The 27,589-nt window shown below is 40.0% G+C and overlaps 1 protein-coding gene across 5 annotated transcripts in view; it reads right to left on the bottom strand.

Annotated features, from left to right (window-relative positions):
• Positions 1-27,589, bottom strand: part of MCTP2 (multiple C2 and transmembrane domain containing 2) — a 184,648-nt gene that overhangs the window by 24,334 nt on the left and 132,725 nt on the right. For all 5 annotated transcript variants that reach the window (XM_085234346.1, XM_085234348.1, XM_085234345.1 and 2 more), the window contains 3 exons: positions 21,839-21,940; positions 20,985-21,059; positions 20,113-20,232 (listed from right to left, as the gene is read on the bottom strand). In XM_085234346.1, the coding sequence (XP_085090472.1) occupies positions 20,113-20,232; positions 20,985-21,059; positions 21,839-21,940 (297 nt within the window). The remainder of the gene's footprint in view (positions 1-20,112; positions 20,233-20,984; positions 21,060-21,838; positions 21,941-27,589) is intronic.

Raw genomic sequence — 27,589 nt, 5'->3', positions numbered from 1 at the left:
GTCACCATCCTATATGATCATCACTCTGCTCTGTTGCAAGTATAATACAACCTTGCAATCACAGGTCATTTAGGCAAGATAGAAAATCAAGACCTTGGTGATTTTAGATCCAACAGTATATTTTGTGTATTATTAAGTTTCAGGCCCTAAATAAAAAACTTAATTACAAAATCTCAGCGCAGGCTCAAATGATAGCAGAGGCATACTGTTGCTTCCTTTCTAACGCTGACTGGTTATCAGCTGCTGAGTTGTAATTCAGATGGCGACACTTAGATTGAGCTCCCTCAACTACTTAAGAAGAGTTGCTTTGCTGTTACCATTGCAACAGAGGCAACTTTCATTACTGTGACACAACACAGATACAAGACAAATTGAATTAGCTGTTCAAAAATTATTTACCCTCGGAGGTATGGGAAATGATTGCTGTGAACATACAGCACATAATAAAAGCTGAGAGGGTGTTTATACAGTAAATAGACATATTTCTGCATCCTAACAGCCTTTTCAAAAGTTCTAGAGCATCAGCCAGCAAAGCAGTTCCTATATAAGAAGTGTCCCCTATTTTATGATGTTGGCCCATGACACCATAGGCGGATGTCGGTGGTATGGCAGTAGAGATTGAACCTTCCCATCAATATCCCGTTACATTTTGATGCCATGCAGTCTGACACAATGGCATCTGGCATGGAAGTGCACATAAAACAAAGGTGTGTCATTGAATTCCTTCATGCAGAAACAAGTTCCACACATGGATATCCACCGATTCTTGCTGAACTTTAATGGAGACCCGACACTGGACGTGAGCACTATGAGGTGGGTGGTGCATTTCAGCAGTGGTGACAGTGACATGAAAGACAGCCATATTCTGGATAGTCATGCGCAGCTGTCACATCACAAATATTGGATATTGGCTTCAATGCATTGGAAATGATAGTGGCAACTGTGAATGTTGCAAAGCTTGTGCTAGGTGAGTCCCAAAATGTTCACACAAAACAGAAAGAACTCCACATGCAAGGTTGTATTTCCTCCTCAGTGGTACTGGGGAAGAAGAGACCCTGCCACATCCCTCTTAAATTATTTTCTACCAAAGCCTTTTGTCAAAACTCAAGAATGGTTCAGCTGTTGACATACACAATGGTTACTGCAAGGATCGATATTTTCCCGACTTCTTTTAGGGCTTAGTCTATCTTCTTGTTAACACATAGGTTGGTAGGGGAAATCATTAACAGGTTGATATCACCTGCTCACAGAAGTCAAGGACAGCATTCGAGAGCCCCTGATCCAAACGATCTGGTTTTAACAAAGCATACTTTATTTCTTCACGTTTCATATCACCGTTAGACCAAGTTCTGTCAAATGTAGTCCATGACATCACTGACACCTTTTGTGCTGGGCTTCATACTGTGTAGGAGAGAAGTTAAAAAGACAGCAGCTGATTTCTAAAATAAAAGACAACGAGCAAAAACTAGCTCTCTGTGTTAAATCTTCTAATGCAATTTGAGAACATAAAAGCCTATTATCGAACTGAACAATTTAATTCACGACATTATAAAACAATTATCAAAATAGAAGCAGAAAAGAGACACATCTGGAGGGAAAAAAAAAGAGCTCTTGACACTAATATTTAGACTAGAGTTGTACCTAGAAGAGAACAGCAACATCACAGCCTTGGAGAAAGGACCACTCGATTTCAGCTGATTAATGTGTTGCTATTTCAAAGGGCCTAATAACTACAAGTTAAAGCTCTGGAGGTTTGGAAGCTGTTTCATCTGAAAATCATTGAAGAGGGGTCCAACTGTTCCTGTCAAGAAGCATGGAGTTTGAACAACCACAAGAGTGGCCCTTTTGACAGCAGTACAAAAGATGAGAGAAGGCAATCTCAACTGAAAGTAAAAACAAACCTTTAGAAACACATTTCAAATCTGGTTTTTCTGCCCCTCTGGTTCCAATTTAGGATCTGACTATTAAGAACAGATTTTAGACGGGTGTCTACTAAAGTATGCCCATAAAACATTTGTCACCAGCAAACCCGCAGTCAAGGGATAGAATAGTTTTAAGAGGTTTAGAAACTTAGCATTAAATGGGATTTTCTGTGCATTTTTTCTACATATTAATTATAACTTTTTTTTAGTTAAAAAAAAAAAAAAAAAGATTTTCTTGGCCTAGTAAGTCTTTCTAGAGAAGTAGCAAATGTTATGTTGTTTAACGAAATAATTCCTGAAAACCAGCAGCGATGGGAAAAGGAGAGGGATGCATTCCATCAGATGGAAAAAATAAAGTGAAAGGAGATTAAATGCATGCAAGAAGCCTATGGTAAAAGGTTATTTTCTCAGGCAGCGTAGGTTCCAATGCTAATGAAATGCCTCATCAGTGCAACTGTGAAAAATATTATTTGAAACTTCAGGTTTCAAAACCACACACAATTTGACTGAACTCTAAATGACTAACAGCTTTGTCAAAAGTTTCCTCACCATTTATAAATGTGGCCTATGCAATTCAGGAAAAGTCAAGAGAAACAAATGAGCTAATGGTACTCCAAGTTATCTGTTTTCAACCAAATCAAAACACTGATTTTGATTAGAGGCATAAAGACACATTTTCCTTCATTTGCAGTGAAGAGAAATTAGACATTTCTAACTTATCTCAGAGTCTTCACAAATGGACTCTGAACGTTCTAACTTTTTAAGCTTTCAGCCCCTCTGCCCCAAAACACAGGATGTCAGCCAATAACATAAGACACCGGCTCCCCAAAAGGGCATTCAAATCCCTCCGAGGCAATAAGCTTGTCAACAACAAATGACTTCTGACAGATATTTATTCCTGCTCCTAGAAAGGGAGAGTAGAAGAGCTAAAGGGAGAGTGGACATACCTACTTACTGCAGGAAACCTACGTGCATACATACATACCTGCATTTACTGAGGCATCTCCATGAGATACCAGACATCGTAGGTGCACTAACACAGTGCTGAGCCCGTGTAATGGAAATCAAAGCACAGCATGCAGGGCCATGTGAATGCAGTAACCATTTCTGTGATCACAGAACGGCGTGTGCATTCGATGGGGGAGAACACTGAAAAGGAAGTTTCTAGCAATTAAAAAAACACGTCTAAAATAGCTCCAGATTGAGGCACAGTAAACAGGGGCTGACGCATAGAAAATATTTTCCAGTAAAGTACCCCTCCCAAAGATTTTGGTTTTGGAAGACTCCTCCAAAGTTGCACTTCACCATCCTTCCTATTACCCCCATTCCATAGGAAACTACCTTGCCATACCACGCTCAGCTGAAAGAACCTACTGACCCGAGCAGAGCTCAAGCTGGTGATGAGCACTCACTCCCTCATTGTGATGCAGTAACAAAGAACATGGCAGGAAGAGAAATTATACTTAAGTAAAGCAACGCTGTCAGAAGAAACCTATTTACTTTAGATTCAATTTGCTTTTTGTGTCCCTAGCAAAAGAACACGGAGCATCTCAACAGCAGTATGGCACATGTGTTGTATTGAGCGGGGATGACCAAAATCAGAAATGATGTGAAGGAATAGAGATCTTTAAATATTTATGCCACTTTACAAATTATCCCTCCCTGCATTGCTCCACACATCTCATGTGTACAGTTTGCATAAAACTTGCTAATTTTATGGCTGTATCACAGAGTTTAGCTCTTCTCCATAGGTGTACTGTTGCAAGGACAAATTGTATTAGACTGCAAAAAAAAAAAAAAAAAAAAAGATGGGAAAAGATCCACCTAAACACCCCAAAACCACATCAGAACACCAGACTGCATGTATTAGATGCATGTCACAGCACAGAGCCGAAGATTACAAATAAAGGGTTTACTTAAACAGCATAGTTTGCTACCACGTTACTCACTTTTTCCAGAAGATGCCTTAGCTAACAGAAACAACATGGCTATGTTTGCTCACATCAGCAGTCTGTGTAGGCTGAGAGCTGCTGAGCCACGTCCTGCTGCCACAGCCACATGTTCTGCCCCTGCTTGTTTCAGGTGCAGCCCCCTAAGAAAGTGACTGTCAGTGGGGTTAGCAGGAGATGCCTGATTTCTGTTCAGTGATTTATAGTACACATGACAATGCAAGAAGGAAAACGAGTGACAGAATAAAGCCTTCAAAGTAAGACACAAGGACTGGAACTGTACTCACAAGGATCAATATTTTAAGATCAGTTTGAATACCCAAAAAAACCCCAAATCAATATTCCCTACTTCCAACAATATAAGATGTGAAACAACCAACAAAACAACCAAAAAACTCCCTTAAGAACATACAAGAAATCTCATTCTGCTCAAGTCAGTGTGCAACAGGGCCTTTTTTTTTTTTTATCACTGCCTAGTTTAGATTCTTCAGGGGGGTTGCATTTTCTTTGCTGCTGCTAGGAAGTAGAAACTCATTTGTGTTTTAAATGAAAACTGTGACTCATGCGCAATCACAGGATTCCAAGAAATGGAGCTTACAGAACAGCATGCTATTCTGCAAAAGTCGCGCTGAACTCAGAAGAGTTGACAGTATTATGGTCTGTTCTCCACCATCATCTTGGGACACTGCTATTGCAGCTCAACCAGGGAAGGCCGTGATGGTACATTTAGGAATACCTGACTGCAAACACTTACAAAATGTCCCTGCTTGGCTGATGATTTACTTTTATGTCACTAACAAGTCCAATGGATTTATTCTTCATTCCTAACAATGTCTGGAATCAGAATGAGAACTAAACATGAAACAACCACGCTTTCCCCAACATCACCTAAAAGCAAAGGAAAGAAAAAAAAAAGTGGTTTCTTTTCCTTTTTTTTTTTTTTTTTTTTTTGTTACATTAATCAGATTAGCCTGCCTAGGAAATGAAAAACAAAATCCTTAGAGATCTTTCTTTAATAAGGGGTCAGGGAAGAGCCACTTGGTTCGAGTTTATTTCACCAAACTGTGATGGTGACTAAACCGCTTCCAAGGGCAGCCTGTGCCAGTGCCCAACACACTTTCTGAGAATAAATTTCTCCCAGTATCTAATCTGAACCTCTCCTGGCACATCTTAGAGCCATTACCCCACGTATATAGTCATAGAATCAGTAAGGCAAAATCATTTATATGTCTCATTGCAGATAGCTGAAGATTATCAAATGTCATCATGGACAACTATTATCAACACGAAAAGCGGTGGCACACTGTCTTTTCCCTTTAAGACACATACATTAAAACCCCAAAGCATACCAGTCCACCACAGATTCCACGGGATGGATGCCTCCAAACAATTCTCTTGTGGCTGCGCTTCTCTTTATCCCTAACCCAAAAGGGGGGTAATCAAAACAAAAACAAGCACAACACCGCTTGTTTTGGGGTTCTATATATATATGTACGTGCTAGAGTTTTACAGGAAAAGACTTAAAATCTTCTCAGGCTGCAGACACTGAAGAATAAGCTGTTTGCTAGCATGCTGACTGCTCTAATTTTTCCCTCATGTTTTATCTAACATATTTTACATTTCCCGAGCCAAGTAAAATACAGTTAGAGACCCTCAAACAACGAAGCTTAAAAATTGACGGGGGAAAAAAAAAAAAAGAAACAGGGAAAAAATATTACAACAGTTTTCTATCTTTTAGGGTAGTCCACTGGGAGTCAGGAGAATAAATCTGCATGTTGTTTCTTAAGGGATAACTATGACAGACAAAGGCAATGGAGGAAGATTTTAAAACAAAGGGGAGGGAGGCATGCCAAACAAAAATGTGCTGTTTTATATTGTAGCTAAATTAAACGGTCATTTTTATCTCTGATGATTTGGTTTGTTTATCAGTAGGGCTATAGCTTAAGAATTAGTCTCATTCAGAAAGTTATGATCTATTTTCAGGGAAGGCAGGCATTATGAGAGTTAAAAACCTGATCCTATACTAAATAATTCTTCCAGCAAATGTCAGAAAAAATATCTGTGCTGTTTTAAAGGAAGAAAAAATGTAGGCTAATTTTATTTATTCTGGATAGGGTGAACACCTTAAAAGGGTCATGAAAAAAATGATCATTAGCTAAGCTGATAAATGTCCACTTACCTTGGAGACGTATTTGTTAACACGGTGAGAAATACTAGCTGCAGGGGTCAGATGGTGACGTAACTGTACAGTAAGCATAACAGGATTCAGTGGAAGCTTTCTGTAACTTTGGACTATCAACACAGGGTTACGATTGGTAGCAAACGGCACACTTAAGCAATATGTTTAAATGACTTTAAAGACTTCTCTCCTTCATGTTCACAGTGAATATTGCAACTAAATGGAGAAAGAAAAAAGGACTCTCTAATAAAGCAAACATATTTTATCAGAGTTAATTCAGAGTACAGCGGCAGGAGGATCACACGTAGCGTTACTTCCTTGGCAGTTGCCAGCTATAGCATGGAAAAAAAAAAACAAGTTGCACTAAACCTGCATACGGAGGTGCTTGCACTCAGAAATCAGAGAATCATTAAGGTTGGAAAAGACCACTAAGATCATCCAGTTCAACCACCAACACATCACCACCGTGCCCACTAACCATATCCTTTGGTGCCACAAATGTTTTAGAACTGCCTAGCACCCTTTTCCCCATGCTCCCAGCCTCACTGCTGCTTCCAGATTGAAAGAGAATAGAAGGACCAAAGCACGGCTTTTGCTTTTTTAGCTGTGGGTTTTGGTTTGTTTTGTTATGGGGAGAAAAGATGTTACTTAAGTAGGAAAGCAAAAACTGTAGCTGAATCCCAGCCCTCCCCGCATCTCATACACACACTGGATACTCAGAACAGAGAGAACGATCGAAACACACACATAATTTTTGCAGGTTCATAATCTTCAGAGAGACAAAACTGCCGCATTACAGAACAAACCCGTGGAGATGGCTGGGACACCCCCTGGAATTACCTAAATATGCTGCCATTGTAAATCAGCAACAACAGCAGAGATGCAAAAGAAAAAAAATCCTAAGCACTGACAATGTGATTGTCCAATAGATATTTACCCCTAAAAGACCTAGAGAATCTTGCTTTCCAAAACACACAACAATATAGGAAAAAAAAAAGTCGCAAGACTCTTGCAATTTCAGGCAGCTGTTCAGGTAAAACTGAAGCCAGAAGACTGTTTATTTTAATAAAGCTATTATACGTGCAGCTCCAAATTAGGAATGGCAGGAGACTAGGGGATGCCGAAACCATCACCACCTGTTTGCCCTGAAAATCAATTAAAGTCACACTATCGCAGCAATCCCTTCTTAGCTAATAAAAGTTATACAGCTTCAATGTGAGACTTGAGGTGCTTTGTGGGAATGTGCCTGAAATCCAAAGCCTTGGTCTCGTGTTACTTTGATAGTAAACACAGCTATGAAGTAACCGCTGTAAAACCTGCCTTTTTGGGGTTAGAGAAGGTGTTAGGGGAAAAGAGATCCTGAACTGCTGTTTTGATGCAGTGGATTGAACTAATATTCAGTAAATTCTAACAATCCAGCCAAGAACATTATGTAGAGTTTTAAATAGGAGAAGACTGAAGTCCTTTATGACACATGCCTGTTCAACATATTCTGTGCTGCAGAACAGATCCAACTTTACAAGTTGAAAGCAAGGGCAGTAGAGACATCCCAAGTGTTTTAGTAATTAAACGAATATGCATAATGAACCATATGCCCAAAGGGCCTGTTCTTCATGTGGGCCAGATTTTTGTTTGAATTTTTAATTTTTATATACAGATGAAACATTTCATGTAATATAGCAACAGTGCAAAGGAACATGCTATGCAGGAAAGGAAGGAGGAACTACCCATGTGAGAACGACCAGAATACACTTGATGAATTCTGCTCCTCAATTTCCGATTCAGAGCCAAGAGGGTTTTTTCTTCCAAAAAAAAAAAAAAAAAAAAAAAATGCTTTTCTCCTTTGAACAGCTGTATTAGTCATCTGCTCGGAGTCTAGAAAGGATGCTATAAATTTATGTATTTACATAGGTCATATTTAGATATTTTTATGTGTGAAATGGATTATATGTACCAACAAGACTAGCAAAACCACTGACCCTATCAGATTCAAAAGCTTCCAATCCACAGGAAAAAAAAAGCCTACAGGATGGTCCTGTTTGACAGGACCTGAGATGTGAACTGCACCATAACAGCACATCTGTCTATCAAGCAGACCTGGAATATTTTTTTGAAGAATGGGTGCAATTCCCCTCTTGCTACAGTAATGTTATTCCACTGCGAACATTATGATATCACGGCCTTCTTGCAGAAATATTACATGTTCCAGGTTTTCTTGGGGTTGGACCATCTCTCTCCTTTCCTAGTCACATTCACCCTTTCTCATCCCTTACTCTTGAAGTGCAGGAGAAGCATCCTTGGCAAACAGAATCCATTGCAGTAGGTTGGTGCTTTAAACAAACAATAAAACCATTTGGTGCTTCCAGCTGATTTTCAAATATCTAGACAGCAGAAAGATATCCTCTTTCAAGTGGTTTTCATCCATTGGACAAATTTCTGTTTTGTTTTGTAAAACCTGTGCTGAGGCCACGTACTTGTCTCTGCCAACGCACCAGTTATGCAGCAGGAAAGCTTTTCTGCAGGAGCCTTCCTTAGTGAATTTCTGCATTTAAAAATTTTTGTATTTTGTACTTTTGGGGCTCTACAAACCAAGGGAAACCAAAATCCTTGTCACATTTGTTGAGCGAGAGGAAAAGATTGGGATAAGCAGCAATGAGCACCTGGCTAACTCAGATCGTGGCCCTGCACAGCTCTGCAACACGCGGCGTAACAGCAGCTATTCCCTGCACTGGCTTGGCTCCATGGAGATCCAGTTGGGAAACATCAGCTGCGCTATAAGAAATGCAAACAATCATCTGAATCGCTTTAGAATGAGAGACTGGCTTTTCATCAGACTCAATGAGTTCAAGTTTTCGTGGGACTTCAGGAGTTCCCCCTCGCCACGTTTAAACCGAACGGCCCGTGAGATGCATCCTGCTACCACTACCAAAAGTATTTAAAACCCGAATAAAAAGACGAAGTTCTAAATAGAGGCACCCGTTGCTCTCAACCCTAGCTCCAGGTTTCTCCTTCTGACACCGCCTGGCTGACGTGATCGAGTGATCTCGGCGGAAAGACAGATAAACTTCAACGGCTGTCGGAAGACAAAAATTGACATGGAGCGTCACCTTTTCCGACTGTTCAAATCCTTTAAGGAAGTGTTGGAGCAATTAGAAAGGGAGTCTAATCTTTGCAGAGTGCATTAACACTCTCCGACCTCTCAGACAATAGATCAGACCTTAGACACATAATGCTTCCCTAAGGCCTTTTACGCAGAGCATTTGATCTCATAGTCACTCCCTATGTGTTGCTATAGGTATCAGTGCATAAGACAGTATTCACTGGGCACTGAAGGACCACTATCTGTACCGATATTCTAATTTTAAAATAGCAGGAAAGCCATTGCAGTGCTTGCACTCACAGCTACTACTTCCCACGAAAAGAAAAAAAAATGAAAAAAAATAAAGCAATCCAGAATAGCCCTGCAAAATGTCTTCATTTTTAATAATCTCGTATTTCCTTTCTGTCACCACTGTTTACTTCCCAGCTTTGCAATATAAATCTATCTTAAAAGGCGTACATTAGTTCTTCATTCGTAGAAACAGTTATCTGATAATAATTTCAAAATACTCCATTTCTTTAGCCCCTGTGGAGGGAGACTTGAGGGAAAGGGAATTAGGAAGACAGCTCTAGTTTATTAAGGAAATTGAAATACATCATTGCAAATAATTTTCCCAAATGTGTACAGTAAAGTATCTGGGGATGTTTTCTTAACTGCTAGAACAAGTCACCATCTAATTCCTGATGGGCATGGTCTGCAAAAAAAAAAAAAACCAACGTAATTGATACAGTGATATTAGCATTTCTCATTTAATATTCTAAACATCTTAAGAAAATTTGCTCAGTGCATTTTTCTAATGGAATCAGAGCTCCTTGCCATCGCTTTCTGACAGAGGCCATGTCTGAACACTCCTCATGAGGACAATGCATAACGGGATTTTACAAAGACCTGAATTCCCACCCACTGCTAAATAACGGGTGCAGAGGTCTTTCTTATTCCCCATGTCATGGATTTGATGTACAACTAGCTAAGAACACTTTATATTTATCTAAGAACAGTTTGCATTAACTGCAGGACTTTGTTTCACTTTTCTAGAACTACAGAAAGTGCCTTTTGTCAAGTCCTTGCATTACAAATGCTTCTTGCTGCTGTTTAAACGTGTATCTCAAATTTGCCGAGCCAAGTGCATCAAAAATGACAAAAAGGTCACGGATAGCTAGTATATTTAAAAAGAAACAAGTCTTCAAAGTCAAAGTGTAATGCAGTTATTTCTAATCTGAACAAACAATAGGCTACATCTAATGAAAGTTGACAATTGGCTCTGATACAAAGCTGTGCAGCTCCTCTGTTCCATTAAAAGATGAAAGCTGAAGGAAAGTACAGAAGACAGCGACTTCTCTCAAAAAGCAAGCAGAAAGTTCTGCATCTCAACTAGTAGAGCAGATAAAGGCTGTTTTGTTGTTGTTGTTTCGTGGACACTTCTGCTCACATATGGCACTCATCTCTCATTAAGCATGCTGGTGTTCCGTGAGTAAAGTTAATGCTCAAATAAAACAACATATTAGACCGGTACAAAACACTGCATGCCCTACATATTTATTAAAATCACAGCACAGCATTTTAAACAAAAAAAAGCACCTGCCACCAAGCTAAGCTTTACTACAATGTGGATGTCACAATTAAGACTTATACGCTAAATGCTAATGAAGCGGGGAGAAAGGAAATCAAAACTCAGGGATGCTACTGGTGCCAGTCTGAATCTTTACTGCTGTGGTAGTGAAACTAATTAATAATCAATAGGACTGACTGTTAAAAATATATTTTGGGGATTCTGCAGTTAAAAAAAAAAACAACAAATAATATTCTGACATAGGATACTTTTATTATGATTTTTATCCTTCAACCACCTTATGTTCTACACCCTAGAAACGTTCCAGTTGCTTAAAACTAACCTCAGTCAGAGCAGTTCTTAGTTGCTAGTGAAAAGAAGTAAAACTAAAGAGAATAGGCTTAAAAAAACTGTCTTTCCTCAATAGCTTCTACACTAATCCTCTTTTATTCTCAAATCCTGTAAAGGATCCAACTCTTTCTCATTTAAAAAAAAGTAGTAGAGTGCTTTCAGAGAAACCCCTCAAGGTGCATCTGTCTCCATCATAAAACCAAAACGTTGCGTTACCTTCAAACATGAAATTTCTTCCAGTTGTCAACATTTCTGCAACTAGTGTTAGATTAGCGCCGAGAGAACGAGAGAATTGAATTAAAAATAAAATAGTTCAAAGCAAGAAGAAGGAAAACCTGACAGAAAAATCTGACAAAAGCAGGAGCGTCAGAGCTGGCTCATTCATGAGAGGCCATCGCCACCTACAGGATTTTCCTCCTCTTCGGAAATGCTGTTGCTCATATTGGAGCAGGACTTACTTTCTAACCGATGTTAAATAACAGAAGTTTGCAGAAGTCAACAGAGTTGGGGTGACTTCAATCCCTTACAGACTCCTCTACTAATTCCTTTGTTTTAGACGAATAAAATGTGACTACTTCCAGGGAATGAGCTGTTTTAAGATTACATGTGCTATAAATAAAGGATTTGCCTTTTTTTAGGGAAAAAAGAAAAACCACAAAGTATTGATAGGGTTACTCCATCAGCAACAAGGGAAGTAATAGTCAACGTCTACAGCCTTCCTGTAAAACTGGGTTCTTTGAAGTACTAAGAGATGCCAGGTCAAAGTAATGTGAACGAGACCAAACCAAGCAGACCCTGACTGAAAGAAAATCAATGCACCTGAATTCTGGTGGGGGGAAAGCACACTAAGAAAGTAGGATAATTCTTACCTTAAACGAAAATTTCACTTCCTAATAGACATCATGGACTTTGTTTTTTTCCTCTCAATTTCTCCACTATCTTACATCAAGAACAGCAGATGCTTGTCCTGAGCTGACAGCTTTTCCCATACAGTTTGTATTGTGCACAGCCCTGTGCAACTAAGGGAATTCTGTGCATAAGCTTCTGAAATTCGGCTATTTCCAGTAGCAGTGAGCAAGTAGTTTCTCTCCCACACTCCTGCTCAACACGAGTCTTTCTCAGACACAACCCTCTCTGAACTTCAAGTACAAACTTTTACCATTGTTTCAATAATTTCTAATCTGCTATTAAATTGAACTTCCAGAAAAAGCGATAGGCAGATTGGGAAAATAAGCAGCTGGTTCCTGATACAGCAAATCAACTCTTTAGGACAAAATAAACTGGCAAAAAGGAAGAAAAATTTCTGTTTTCCCCCCCCCCCAGTCTATTCATTGATTGATAGGAATTGCACAGCACTGCTTTCTCACGAGATCAGAAGATGCTGGACACTTCATGTGAAAGTTCCTCTGAAGAATTTCAAACAAGAAAAAGAACTGCAGAAAAGCCAATTTTCAGGCAACGTGCAGTTCAGTCTTTCCCAGATGTTTTGCACCAGATTCCCAACGCTGGAACGGAGATTTGTATTCGGAGCTAATTTCAACTTTGAAAGTAAAGGAACTCATGCCATCTTTCTGGACAGCAAATTGTGTCTTCATAAAATAATTAAAACCCAAGGACAAAAAAAAAAAAAAGAAGCCATTTAATGCTAATCTGTGTCTAGATTAATAAATGGAAGCACACAGCAGATCTGTTAACGCGTGGTTGGAAACAGGAGCTCAGCAATGTTGGACAAACAAATAAAGCCAACAACAAGCTGGATTTTACCCTGCTGGAAAAAAAAGCAAAACAAACGCAATATATACGAAATAAATAGAAAATGTACAAAACATTATAAGAGCAACAACCATCTCTAACAAAACTTCAGAACTTCAAAAGACACAAGACGTTATATATTAAAAAAGAAAGGGCTTCATAAATCAAACAGCTAAAGTACAATACAATATAGCAAACTCCAGCCAGACCACAAAGAGGGCTCTTTCTTCATAAACATCAGATCAGGCAGCTAAAATTATTACCAAAGCTCTCTTGTAACTGTCACCTGTGGTGGGTATAATTACAGGCTACTGCTGCAAGCACGCCCACGTCATATGGCAATAAAAGGACCTATAGCTTGCCAAGACCAGGCAGACAATGGAGAACATACACCACCTGACGAGAGCCCAAAAAGATCAGCCAGGGAGACTAATAAAAATGACAGCTTAGAAACAAATGACAAAGCTTCAGCCACAAAAAAAGGCAATATCAAATTAGCTGGGAATGCAAGCACTGAGCAGAGTTCTCCAACAGGTCACAACTCGAGCAGAAAGCCGGTCGGAACTGTTTTCAGTTGCATTTAGCTCAGGTTTTAGCTACAGAGAGCCCCTTTTCTCCTTCGTACCTTTTTTTATTAAACAAAATGTTGGCACATTCGGGGTTGGCTTTCTGGGCTGTCATTAGACAGCCAAACAGATGAAAACGACCTATTTCTAACTCTGCTCCGGAGGCAGATAGATAACGTATGTTAATATGGACACCTTCTAAGGATACCTCTACACCCTGTAACAAAGCTGAAATCCCTCCACACTGCCTTTTAATTCCTTGCTGGATGCCTGCATGCACATTTCTACTGACCAGCTGTAGAGAAGCTTGGCTTGAATTGGCAGAATTGGGCTTTTAACTTAACAGTCTGACCATAAAGTTTAAAGCGCACAAGCGATGCATTAAAAGGCTCTGTCATCGAGTAACAGCATAACGCAATTACAGGAAGAGGGGGAGGCAGAGATACGGGGGTCTGAGTGAGGACTGAGTGAGAATGCAATGCATACAAGTATGCACAACACAGCACAAGAAAGTGCACCTACTGAAGCTCCCCAGCCCCCAAAAAGCAGGGGACTCGCCAGAGAGAGCAAGTGACTTGGTAAGCAGTCCCACAAGAGATGACTAGTGTTTCTCAGATTCCTTTTTTGTTGCTGTTTTTTGTTGTTTTGGTAAAAATAAACTCCCTGAACTGCCACGCTAGAGACACAGACCACCTCGCTTCTGCAAAGTTAAATTAAGGATCTTCGTATCAGTCTCTGTTATGCCCCATCCCATTCCGACTCCAAAGCTTCAAACTTTGTTTTTTAAATCTTGTTTATAGTGCTGTCAAGCCTCTAAGTAGTTATTTCCCTATTAACTTTGTCCTTGTTTGTTCTTGCATTTTTGAAAGAGCTGGAAATAACATGTGTTTACTTTGCTGTGTGGCTCTCAGCATCACCAATGCTGCTGTTGCTATTCCAGGAATTTTAACTGCTGCAGCAAAGCAAAGCCTGGGATCTCAGGCTTAAACCGTATCCTCCTAGAGCACGGAAGGATAATCTGGAAATGTAAAAACTGCTGGGGGAAAGGCAAAACCACCTCCTTTAATTGCATAGAGAAGCCCGTTTCTCATCTGAGCTGTTACTTGCATGTGTCAGGTAATGTGCCTGTGACAGCTCCGTGTGCACAAACACTGGATTTTCACAGGCACTGCCATGAGCAGCGTGGAGGAAGCAGGATGTAAACATTTCCTCTGTCATTAGAAAAATGCTTTTACAGGGACATATAATAGCCCGAAATAAAAATACACCTCTGATCCAGCCCTTTCACGGGAATTCAAGACAATAATTTGAGAGATGTACCTTTGCCAGGGATTTGCAGAGGGAAAGAGCAGAGGAAATGCTACGGGCTCTGAAAAATTAGTTGCTAGGTCAAATTCTTGAAACATTGCCTCTGACTGCTCCTCCAGCACTAGCTCTGGTCTTCAATATGAAAAAGGAATTCTATCAGAGCGATATTTCTCAGCCTCCCTATTTAAAAAAGGGACTGCGTCCATTCCTTCGCTGACTGATTCTTCAAAACAACAAAACACAAGCTGTAAGTGGGCTGAGAAAAGCCCTCAGCAAAAACTCTACAGTAAAGTCCAAGTGAGGCCATCTCTTTTGCATTAATACTTTTATTTTTTTAAAGCTTCTTCTTTTCCAAGTTCCCTATTCAGTGTTTGAAGAATACTCATTCTTCTCTCTTTAGGATTACATCTATTCATTTTATTTTGCTTTTTAATGTGGAGACATTTTAATCTACCATTACTTTAATGCTGTTCCCAAATAGTTTAGGAACAATGATTTATATTTCATCTTCAGCTACAAGAATTAAAAAAAGGGAGAACAAAAAGACTATACCATTCTCATTGGTTACACATGTAGTAGTGGGATGGTTTGGCTTGTCCTTTGTATCAGAGAACTGCCTGCTCAAAACTAGTGGGCCGCTCAAAAAGCACATAAAAATTTCGGGAAGGTAATGTAAGAGTTGAATGTTCCTTCAACTCCCTACAGCTTAATTGTCACTACCTATTGTTAATTCATACATGAATTCTTGGTGAAACTTATACTCTATCTTTCGCTTGGTTGGCCAAGGTCTGAAAGATGCTTGGCAACACTCAGACTCTATCCTCACTTGTTTGAATGTCATTGGTCTCATTTCTCCATAGATTTGTCGTGTTGCAAAGCAACATGTGACTTAGAGTTAGACTGGATGTTCTACCCGTGTTCTGCTGTCATGTCCAGTGCGGCATTATATTTAGTACAAACAGGATTGGAACATTTTGCTTGGAAAAGTCTCAGCGTAACATTCAGAAGATGCTTGCTCATATGCAGAATAAAAGATCCACCTCAAGCTAACTTCAGAAGACTTAAATTTTGAGTTAACAAATATCATTCCTGAGGGGAAAGTACATTCCCCTCCTACTGATGCACACTTAGTGATTTTAGAAGCCGCTGTCAACAAGCTCTCAGCCTTTTGTCTTTAGGTCATCAGTATAAATATAGAACAACTCAAAGAGGGATTAAAAATTATTCATGTCTGCTAAGATGGCTGGTGTCTCCTCTACAAGATGAGTTTAACTGGGCTCAGATCCAGCTCCCATATCACAAGCTTAAGTGGCTGCACATTAAAGGACATGCTAAGCACTGCCTCAACGTATGTGAGCTGCCGAGCTTATGGGTTGAACTTTCCATATTAACCAAGGTTAGGACCAACACAATCTGGTAAAGTGCAGTCTCAGCCAGCGTAACCCATGACTCTCAAAGCCCCAAAAGGCTAATACCAGAAAGTTGGGCATCCTCCAGTTCCTTCTGATTTACAGAAAGGTTTGGAGCTCTGCACTGGAGAAGGGTGCCAACATCCCACCTCTCCAGAAAAGAGTACAACAGCTTAAGTGTGGGTTTGCTGCTGCGTCCATAGCTCCCAGCAGCTCTGCTGGACATCTCAAATCCCGAATGCTTCCCTACCCCTGAATCAGCTGGCTTTTGGGAAACCCAAACACTCCATAATGATCCCACGCCTGTCATTTTCCCAGCTGTGCACCATTAAATAACTACAGGCAGTTTGACCAGAAACTCCACATTTCAACCACAGTTATGCTGCATCATCATATATTCCTTCCCCGTGATGGTACTATCCCATCATAAAATAATCACCCTGCAATGTCACTGCAAAATAAAATAAATTCTGCCCATGCATGCTGTACACTGGTCTGGCTACCAGCTAGAGCAGAGCTTGAAATACAGCTCCCACCTGTACTACCCTGGCAACAGCCCTGATTAGCAGAGGCCTGAACCTGATGCAGGGGGACACATTGCCAGTAAAAATGAAGTATTCTGGCAGGGGTTCGTGTGCAGGGACCCTGAAACACATTGCCAGCAAGTGCTGCCAGTCACACCTGAGGTGTCATAGTGGCTGCTTCCCCATCGTTTGCCTGAACATGTCAATGTCTCACAACTATCACACAAACTTCACGAAAAAAAAATATATGATCATAAAAATTCCAGTCAATATATCCTTTTAATTTGCTCCGGACTATAGTTGTAGGGTTTTTTTTTTTTTTTTTAGCAATTACTGTAATTTCATTAAATGACATAATTACCATTAATTCAGAGGAAAACTGTCAATAAAAGGTGTAATTATGTTGTATAAAATCACAAGCACAACGTTCAACGATGCATAATTCCTCAGGAAAATCATTCCTGTGACTAAAATTAACTCTTAAAATATTTTTAAAATACATATTGTGCAGCAGAAATGATTAAGTTCTGATTATGGACTTCCACAACCAACTGGGTAAGAAGAGGGAGCAGAGCAAGCAGAGAGTGCATGCAAGTAGAAGGTAGAAGCAGGAATTCAGCTTGAAAGCACATTGGAAAGGTAACACGAGTTTTCATATCAACAAGTGGGAAAAACAAACAACTTATTATCACATGGATATATGAGCTGACTTGTAAGCAGATATTCCTTCAGGCACATTTCACCCTGCAGCTCCTGTTTTTTGGGCACCATTCACAGTGTGGAAGTGATGCCTCAATGAAGGAAGGTGACAAAAAGAAGGAGCAAGGTGGACAAAGCTAACACCACAATATTTGCTTTGGAAACTGGGAACAAATTGTTCAGGGTACGATATGGGGAGTGCTAGGCACACAAGCAGAACCATAAAGGCATACACTGCAGTATGTTTTGGAATACCTTCAAAAGAAAGCCCCTTTTGAGGAGTATGTTCCATGGAGTGTATGGCATAGAACACACAGACTTAAGATCTCTCCCAGTGGAAGAACACTGTTAACATTACGGCAACACTTTCTGCAAGTGCCAGTTTAGCCAGTATATCAACATATTAGCTTGGGATGACACATAAATAAGTGAACATGACGATAGCATTTTCCTCATGCACTTGGGTCCTGCCTGTTCTTCCTGCCGTTTCCCGTCTTTTTTCTTTTGTGCACCCAAAAGTAGCAGCAAACATCCCTGCTGCACTTGCAAGCTGTCAGTACTAGTGGGCAAGGAGGTGCAAGATATCATGTGAGCTCCAATTGCAATGCTCTTGATCAACTCTTACAAATATTTTCTCCCACCTGAGTGAGGAGCTTTGTACACCTTCCCCACCTCTGGTTTCTACTGCCAGGTACAAGCAGGATGTTACTAGGAACAGCATGGTACAGGCCAAGCTGATTCTAAGAAGGTATTCAGAAGTTGCTTGGTGGAGGACGATGATTTTAAAAATTATATACTTTAACGTACTTTTTTTTAACTGTTAAAGACTGGATTATAGGTACACATCAGGGCAGTGGGGTATAGCACCTATCTTGCTGCGTACATATTTCCCCAACTATGAATGCACGTATTGGAAACAGCAAAAGATAGGATATTAACACTTCATTATAAATGCCTAAATGGAATCACTGCCATGTGGAAAAGATCAAATACACTTAACTTTTGGTTTGTAGAAGAAATCTGCTTGTATTATCCTTAGTAGTGTATTTTATTCCCTTCCCACTATCCACTTCCTGTAGGAAACCAGGAGCATTATGTTACCCAGTAAAGATGTTAACATCTGTAACTTGTAACGTACCACTTCTTTTGTTCATCTTCCTTTTTACCTGAAATGAATTCCTTTTTCTGTGGACCCACTTTCCCAGATTCTTATCTTTATGCCTTTCTACCACTTACAAACTTTTCCTAAGTCCAGAAAAACAAACTTCACAGCCCTAACTTCACAAGTAATTTATTTCCTGATGGAGCAAATCTCCTAAGCACGTGGTTAGGTTCCTGTTTAACAGTGATGGTACAGTGTTGGCACTGGGATTTTACCTATGTCCCTACTACCTTTGCAGCCTGTGTGTACAACCATACAATTCCATGCACAATCACGTAGATTTCTTTCACAACATGGAGGGAGGTTTCAGAGCTACCAGTATTGCAAACAAACACGCATGCATAGCAGCTCCAGCTCTTTCAAGAAAGCCACCATCTTTGCCCATCAAGGCAAGGCCAGGTTGATTTAAGTTTTCTTTCTCTGAGCACTTCCAATGTAACTGTGCACAACCTACAGTATATCAGTTAGCATCTCTGTCTTCAATGAAGACATTTTCACATATTAGTAAGCAGCTCTTGAGCCACTAATGCTGGATATTATTTGAATAAGCAGAAAAACACACACAGAAAAGATCCTCTTGTCCTATCTTAAAGTGCATGTCATGTCTATAACTTGCAGGGTCTTTGCTCTGATTTTCTTTCCATCACTTTACTTATCTGTAAGAAATACACTGTGAAGTGTATTCCTCTAAAGAACCTTTAGGTGATTTAAAATGCACAGAGAGTATAAAAGGAGAAATCTTGAAGACGTGGTTGTCCTTTTGCTTAATCAACAGTCAAAAGCTTTCTTTTTGCACGCTGGACCACCACAAAATGATTTTGCAACCTTTAATGGCAGGCCAAACATTTCAAGCACGAAGAAAATGTCACACCACAGAATCAAAACCACGCAAAACCTTTCTGTGCTTGCATGGATTATGAGAAAACTGCAAATGGGGTGCTTACTACCAAGAGGAAAATGGAGAGAGTAGGAATGGCAGGTAGAGAATTTGGCTTCTTGTTTGCAGAGAGGAGAATTCATTGACCAGCCTTTCTCTGTCCTTTCATATATATAAATATTTAAAAAAAAAAAAAAAAAAAAAAGGAATGAAATGTATTGTGATGGTTAAGGGAATAAATTTGCAACTGGCAAAGCTGCTCATGTGCCAGAGGGACATGCAGCATGCTGTGTGGTAGCAGCAGGCAGAACAGACATTGGTAACCTGCAGCTAACTGCCTCCTCATGCATCTTGACAACCAACGACATCCCACTGCAGATGGTGCCTACTCTCTCAGCCACCATCTCTCTCCTCTCCTACCATCCAATTTCCACGCTCTGGAAGGGCCAAAACAGCAATATAGAACAGCCATACAGTCACAACCCTTACAAGGTCTGTCACTGACCGCACATGGGCGGCCCAGGTCAACAAGAGCCTCTGCACATTGCAAAAAAAAGGCTGCTTCTGAAGGTTCAATTTCTACGTCCAGCAGACCTAACGCTGACCTGGCTGCCTTTGAAATCTGCACACCCTGCAGCCGTGTAGCTACAAAATACCAATAACTGCAAACGATAAATGGCTTTGCACTGGTGGACAGGATGGCACGTTAACGCTCAAGATCTTATATCATTTAGCCACATCCAATAAAAGAAGAAATCCACTTACCACAAATGCTATCATGCTCTTTACCGTGGACTCCCAGAGAAAACAGCTCCGAAGGAATTGTATTGTATTCCATATTGCCATGGTGATTTTTTTCACACGATCAACATTTCTCGATAAGATCTGATAAATATTGAGTGGGAGGAGGGGAGGAGAAGAGTTTAATCAAACACTCTAATATCCTACCATTGCTTCAGAAACAGGGATAATTTAAGCTAGAAATGCATGCCAGGGCACATATTACAAATAAAGCTTTATTTCAAAGCCACTCTCCTGCTCCTGTCTGCTTTCTGATTACACTCATACCTCCCAGATTTTCCTTATTCATCAGAAAATAAAGCAAAAAGCAAAAAAAAAACCAACAAAGCACATCTTGCCAAAACTAAATAGAACAGTAACAGAAACCTACCTACATTCCCTTGCAATTTTCATAATATAGCAATGCCTCAGAAGGAAGGGCTAGATATAATTTAATCCAAACACAGAACCTCTTCTCTATGTTTTAGATTCATCCATAGAAATAAAAATGAGAATTTTAGCTTTGTTTTTAAAAGGATAAAAGTCCGTTGTTCTAAAATCTGTAGAGTTTTTAACTAATGTAAATATGGTTTCTTCCTTCCAAAATAAAAGAACGGGGCTTGTGCTTTGCTTCAGGTGCTTTTAACCGTGCATTACCCACAACTATCATTTCCCTGTTCTGAGGCACAAAGCCGAACTACTGATGCAAACTAGATCAGAAAGCCTTTAAACATAACGAAATGCACAGAATTTACATGTGTTTAGTGTTTTACACATAAATGGGCGCTGTTCTTGGCCACAGTAACTCAAATCTTTCCAAAGCAAGCATCAGAGCTGAGCCCAGAGATAACCTTTACCTTCTTAGAAAATTTGCGGTTCTCCTCGGTGAAGCGCTTTTCGCGGGGCTTGAATGTTCTAATAGTTGCTTTGATCTAAAATAAATAAGAAAGTTGTGCACTTTTAAATTAGTTATTCCTTACAGCACTAGGATTTTTCTCTCTTTTAAGGGACTTCTAGGAGAAGACAAAAGAAACCAAGGGGGCACCTTATGGAGGACACGAAAAAAGTATTCATCATCCTGCATGTTCAATACGTATAGGTGGAAGAACCTGGACTGCTTCTGCCCTGTACCCTGGGGTTTTGCTCACCACTCTCACTATACCACAGGGCCAGCAAAGGCAGAGCTGCGGCACAGCCCACAACGGCCTTAACAAATGGGATTCCATTCAGCAAAGGCTGGAGGGCATAAACAATTGAGACTGACTCAGCCACCTAAAAACTAAGTGCACCACATACATGCCTCATTAATTTTCCTGTCAACACCCTGGGAAGAGAACATTGTGGGTCAGCTTTTTTGGGAGGAAGTAGGTGTTAAAAGTAATGCATAATAATCTAAACATTAAGCTCTTTTCTGGCTGCTGCAAACGAAGCCCTGGTGTATGGTAATTGACACCTCCTTCCTAAAGCTCGTGTGGTCACTGTAAGTCCTGAAGTGCCCCTGCGTTGTTCCGTCCACCCAGATGGGCTGTCACCTTACAATGTGCCAATGTTTCCTCACCCACAGTACGAAACATTGCAACCAGATGCAGTGAGGTCAGGACTTTTCCTGCTGGGCTCCTGCTTTCAAAGGATCGATTACCTCCCTCCCAGGTGCACATATTTCCACATTTCTTACACAAATGATAAGCAAAGAGAAAATATTTTAACTTACGGGATTAAATAGGACATCCAGCTCTAAGTAAATTACTCCTTTTGAAGCACGTTCCAAGTCTTTATTCTTCAGCATGTAACAACTTTGTTTGCCATTTTTGATCTATAGATTGGGAAGAGAAAAAGCATCAATATTTTTCCAGCTGTAATTTACAATGTAATTTTAAAAGACACTACCAAAAAAAACAACAACAACAAAAAAAAAAACACAACCTCACAAGCACAAAAATCCTCCCCAAACCATGATAATATACTCAGAGCCTGAAATACAAAATGACCATTGGATTAGAGACCTATAAAATTGCAGATTAAATCTCTTATGGTCCAACTTTAATTTACAAACCTTGTACTTTATAGTAGAGCAGTGCACGCAATAACCAGTTTGAAAATTCTGCCCTGGAAGCCAGTGAGTTGATGGGAAGTAATCAGCCTCCGTTATTACAGGTTGAAAATGGAATTTTTCTTCCAAAGTTCAGAAAAAGAGCCACGACAACAACTTACCCACCTACTGCACACTCCAGTACACGAACTCACTTCAAATGCTTCACTTACTGCAAGGTTGTCAAATTATTACCCAGGAAACGAACACAATCCAAAGAAATTAATCAGCTTAAGTGGAATGAATGTTAATGTAACAAATGTTCAAAATTAACTAATTCACGTAAGAGACTTCTCCCCCTGCCTCTGAATTTCAATACCATTTCCATGCTCTAATCTGCCGGTTGGCCCTATCACATTAAATGCCTATAAAAAGAAAAACAACCTCCCTCCCTCACCATTTTGTAAACTATTTGGCTCAAATCAAAAGCATTCTCTCTTCTAAAAGTGATGGCAGAAATGTATTTATTATACACAGTAGGATATGTATTGATTAAACATTTGGCTTTTTAGGAAGCAGACCAGTTAATTCTAAACAGCAGTAACATAAAAAACTGCAGCTTACCAAAAAGCTACATTCAGGGACTGTAATGATCAAAGATTAAAGATAACGGAGGAAATTTGGGGGCATGAAATTGCAACCATATTTAAAACGGCTATTGCTGCTCTGGCATTTAGAAGAGGCACTCGTATAAACCATGGCAAAAATGAGAAAGGAGAAAAAAAAAAGGCATAATAGGAACCAAGCGATTTCACGTTACAAGGGAAAGGTCACTTTCCTTCCCAATGCTGCTCCACCCTTTCTGTACCAAACAGCTCGTCGAAGGGTAGACAGCTTTCCTGGCTGACAGTTAAAAAGGAAGAGGGCTCTCATAAAACCCAAGTTTGCATCCTCATCAGGGTCCAAACAGGAACTCCAGCTTTTACTATGCTTTCATCCAAAGCTGTGCTTAACAGGATGCTGGGAGCTATGCAATCAATTGCAGAGTCTCTTTAATAATAACAGGCACCGATCACGAACCCGACTTCAATGTAAGACAAAACAAAGAGGGTAGGAGTTAGAGGCAAAGGAAGTGGCCAACCCCGTTTGTAGGATCACTCAAATCAGATGGTCCTGAGACCAACTGCCATATAAAGTACTGTTTGCCCATCAGAAGGGATTCTGCTACTTCAACAGTTCCCTCATCGCCACCTCCTACCAAAGGCAGAAATAGTTTTAAAAGGTACAGGATGAAAACAAAACCACTCCAAGTTATTCAGAAACTAAAGATGCTTCATTTTCCAAACTGAAAATTGCATTTCCTCTGAGTAGAGATAAAAGGCCAATGGACTTGGCTTGAGATTATTACTGCTTTGGTCCAATGCAACGGCACCAGAAGAAGGCATAGAGTGAGCTTTGCTCCTAGCAGTGTGTCTGCAGAGATACAGATACCCAGTGCATATCAACACTGTGTAACTGTAGATTCTTCTTATTTATGAATTTGGGGGCTGAATTTTCACGTATTTCACTTACAAACAGTTCTCACAACTTTTTATTCTTAGGATGAAATGCTTCCATACCTCAGCAGTAAGAACACATGGAAATCTGTCTGGATATACTTCTTACCAACAAATTTAAGAGCACAGTCAATAAGGAAGGACACTGCACACACTGCTTAAAAAAGTGAAAAAAAATAGAAGGAAGGAGAAGGTCTGGTAAGACTAAAATTAATGCAGATTTCCTAGCTTTTGACCTTCTTCAAGGGGAGAAAAGTACAAGAGAAAAGAACAATTGGCTATAAACTGGCATTTTCATTTGGATGAAGAGAAAAAACCTTGATAAAAAAAGTCAAACAGAAGTGTCTCAAATGTTTTGGCAGGATGGTAAGGCAGTGCAGCTCAGCAAAAGTTGTAAGGTAACTAACACTCATGACTGCATAGAGATTGAATTGGCAGCACGTCTCAACTGTGCTCAGAAGAAAACATCCAAAAGTATTCTGTTCTTGGGCCAGAGTTTAGATTCTGTTCAACATTTCTTCTGTCTCAAGAGACAAGCAGTCATATTAATTTTATTTGGGATCCATTTCTTTCTCCTCTCTGGGAGCTCTTCTCCTCTCTCTGCTATTTGCAAAAACCACTCAAATGTTCTCTCCAGCTGTGGACAATGTTGCACCCTGTGCTGAGGTCCTAGGAACCTCAATTCAGAAAGATCAAATTTCTCTGCTGCTCAAACATCTGCCACTAGATATCTGAACTAAGTCCTGATAGCCATGTCTAAAATTGGTTAACTTACATAAAAGGATCAAGAATGCAATGGAAAGGAATATGGGAATTAAAAGTGAAAACATCTACAGGTGGGGTCCTTCAAGAGATATTATCAATATTATCCCCTGATTAATTTCACATGTGCATACGTATCTCCTCAAGTAATACTAATGCTTGCATTCTTTGAAAGCTTGTTAACTGCATGGAACACACTAGAGTTCATTCAACAATCAAGACTGCCCATAATCACAGAAGGATAGTAGTGCTAATCCCACTGATAAGCTTCATTAGACAAGGTTACCATCAGAAAAAAAAAAAAATCAGCATTCTCATCCCATGAAAATTTCTGATATTTGGGGGTATTTCCGTGTTCTGAGTCAACTCAGAAAGACAAAATACAGCAGCAGTATTTCAACAGTACAGATCACCCCTTCTTCTGCATCATACTTTCTTCTCCATACAGAAGCATGCAAAGGAAGTTACCAGCTGGAAGCAAACCTAAATTCTTCATGCACTCCGTATTTCTATCTACAGGAGCACTTCAAGCAGAGGTAACCTCTGGCAGTGCTTCAGCTTGCCCTCCCAGCTGGAAGGAGACATTCAGGTGCATGAGACCACAGCACAGTCAAGGCCCAAAGTGCATCAAGTTCCTTTCAAATGAGTGAATATATTTGCTAAACTCTTCCCACAGATGTCCCCAGTAAAACAAATGTGACTAAACACAGTATTGATGTAGCCAGCCAATGCTAAATCTATTAAGCAACAACCTTCTGACCGCTTGGGAATTTTAATGAAATAGCAAAAGCCGAGATTGATATGACACAAAACACTGAGAAGACAGGACCCTTACGCAGCAAAGGGTGTTTTTTCATTGCTCTTGTCTCAAAGAAATATGGTTTAGTGGCTTTTTTTTTTTTTGTACATTGATTTTAAGAAAACTTCACTCCGTATCCAGCTTTGATGCAGATTCGATATCATATATCGATGACCTGACAGAACAATGCTAGGTTAAACCTCTGTACATCAACACCCGTGACGTGCAGAAAGGGTAATGGCTACTCTCCAAAGGTAATTCATCTAAAGCATTTGGGACCTCTGATATTCCTGCTTGAGCTCATTGCTGATGCACAATGTCATACCATTTGCCCTGAATAACATAAAGCTGTCTTGTTATAGACACGCACCTCCTCTTATCAAAGGACATATTTCCCCAGGAAAAGATGAAAGCAAGGCACATATTTGATCCACCTGGATATAAGTAAGGAGGTTTTTTTGTTTCTCCTCAGTCTTGTAATATACGTTCATTAGATTTTATACAGAATGTCCACTCATTCATCCCAAACTCTTTCCCCCAAACATTTTGCTTTTAATAACCTTCTGTAGGATCCAAGGAACAATAGAAATGCAGATCCTTGGCAGAGGGTTGATGCCCAAAGACTGAACGCGTATGGGGTCAATGGTCTGAAAGCAAGCAGCCAAGCTTCCAACGCAGAGTAAGGAGATGCTGAAAGCCCCAGGAGGCCAACATCTCAAGTAGCACTCAAAAAAAAAAAACCAAAACACCCACATCGCCCCATCAATACTATCTTCAATAAGCAGAGCACTGTCAAAGCAATATTTTATTTCAGAAGTAAGGTGTCCTTTTCTTTCTGGAAGCGATGTCTTTTACCTTCATTCCAACATTTCTGGTTCGTGAGAGAAGTAAAAATCAGAACAGATGATCTACTGCACAGCAGCCTCTGCAACATAAGACCAGCATTTCCACAGCTCTCTCAAATTCTAAAGCTTCCTCCTGCAAAAGGCTGTACACTTATGGTCAAGTGCTAAGTAATCACAACTGGCAGGTGTCTGTTCTCTGAATCCAGGCCATGTTTCAGACAATTAAGCTTGCAAAAGTCATGCTAGTTGTTTCCACTGTATCTTCAGCTACTGACCTTGTGCAGCACTTGGAAACATTTCAGAGACATCTTCCTGTTTGCTGAAAAAAGGGCGCAGCTGAAATCTACTCTGAGCTGATAACTCAGCAGATAAAAACATTCCAGCCTGCCATACAACTCTTCACTCAAAGGTCTTTCTACATGAAGATATTTGATATACCCTGCTTTAAGATTTACTGAAGCACACGATATGATCCCATGCCTCTCGCTTGCAGCCCTCCAGGAGACAGGAGCCTCTTGAAGCAAAGCAAAAAAGACTGAGCCTTACAGACAGAAACATGGCTTTCAGTAAGACCGAGGGCACAAATGAACACAGATGGGAAGGACTACTTTGATAATTAGTTGGAGTCCCTAAAACCTACGAAAAGAAAAATCACTAAACCTATCAAGCTCCTTTCTTGAAGCACTTAACTTTTTGCCTTACTTCTTCATTTCTTGTGTCAGTGTCTTCTTCAGTTTCTAACACAAAAACCTGTTATGTTCAGTAGTCTGGTCTTCTCTTTCATTGTCCAGTGTCTGAGAATGCAATCCCTCTCGTAGTCAGATTCTACAGGTCACTGTTGGCACAACAGAGCTCCATTTTGTTCAATACTGGTAGCAGTAATTTGCATCTTTTTCAGTTTATCTGCCACTTCTGTGACTGCGGATATCTGGAGCTGCAAACACTATCTGAGATGAGGTCTCATTTACATGTTTTAGAGGTGGGGAATCGTTCAACGTAAAGAAGGGCAGGAGAAAAAATGCCGTAGGTTGATTAACATAGAAAAGCTAAAAGTAAAAAGCAAGCTCTGCATTTAGATTTCATTTCTGTGAAATGGCAAAAGGCAAATCACTACTTCACTCCTTCTGTCCACAACTACCTGCACGTAGAGAAAACACGAAACTTGGTACAACGCTGTCAAAATCCATGTCTGCGCTGCTTGTTAATAGAGCTCCATGAGAAACAAAGCAACCATGCACTCTTCATGCCCATCAAAAGAACGTGAAGTTTTCAGCTTTATTCCTGTCACTTTAAAGCTCTTCTTAGGTTGCCAAATGTGCTTGTGTCTTAATTAACGAATTCCATAAGCGCAGATCACAGTCAGTGGTGACTGGGAAGCACGAACATAATATTAACACCAAAAAAAACACAGACTGTGTGTTAATGGGATGATGAAGGTGTATTCATGTTTGCAAAATGCCACTGCAAGACT

This window comes from Meleagris gallopavo, chromosome 12 (assembly GCF_905368555.1).
Source record: "Meleagris gallopavo chromosome 12, MGAL_WU_HG_1.1, whole genome shotgun sequence".
Taxonomy (NCBI): Eukaryota; Metazoa; Chordata; class Aves; order Galliformes; family Phasianidae; genus Meleagris; species Meleagris gallopavo.
This window is presented reverse-complemented; position numbering and strand designations above follow the sequence as displayed.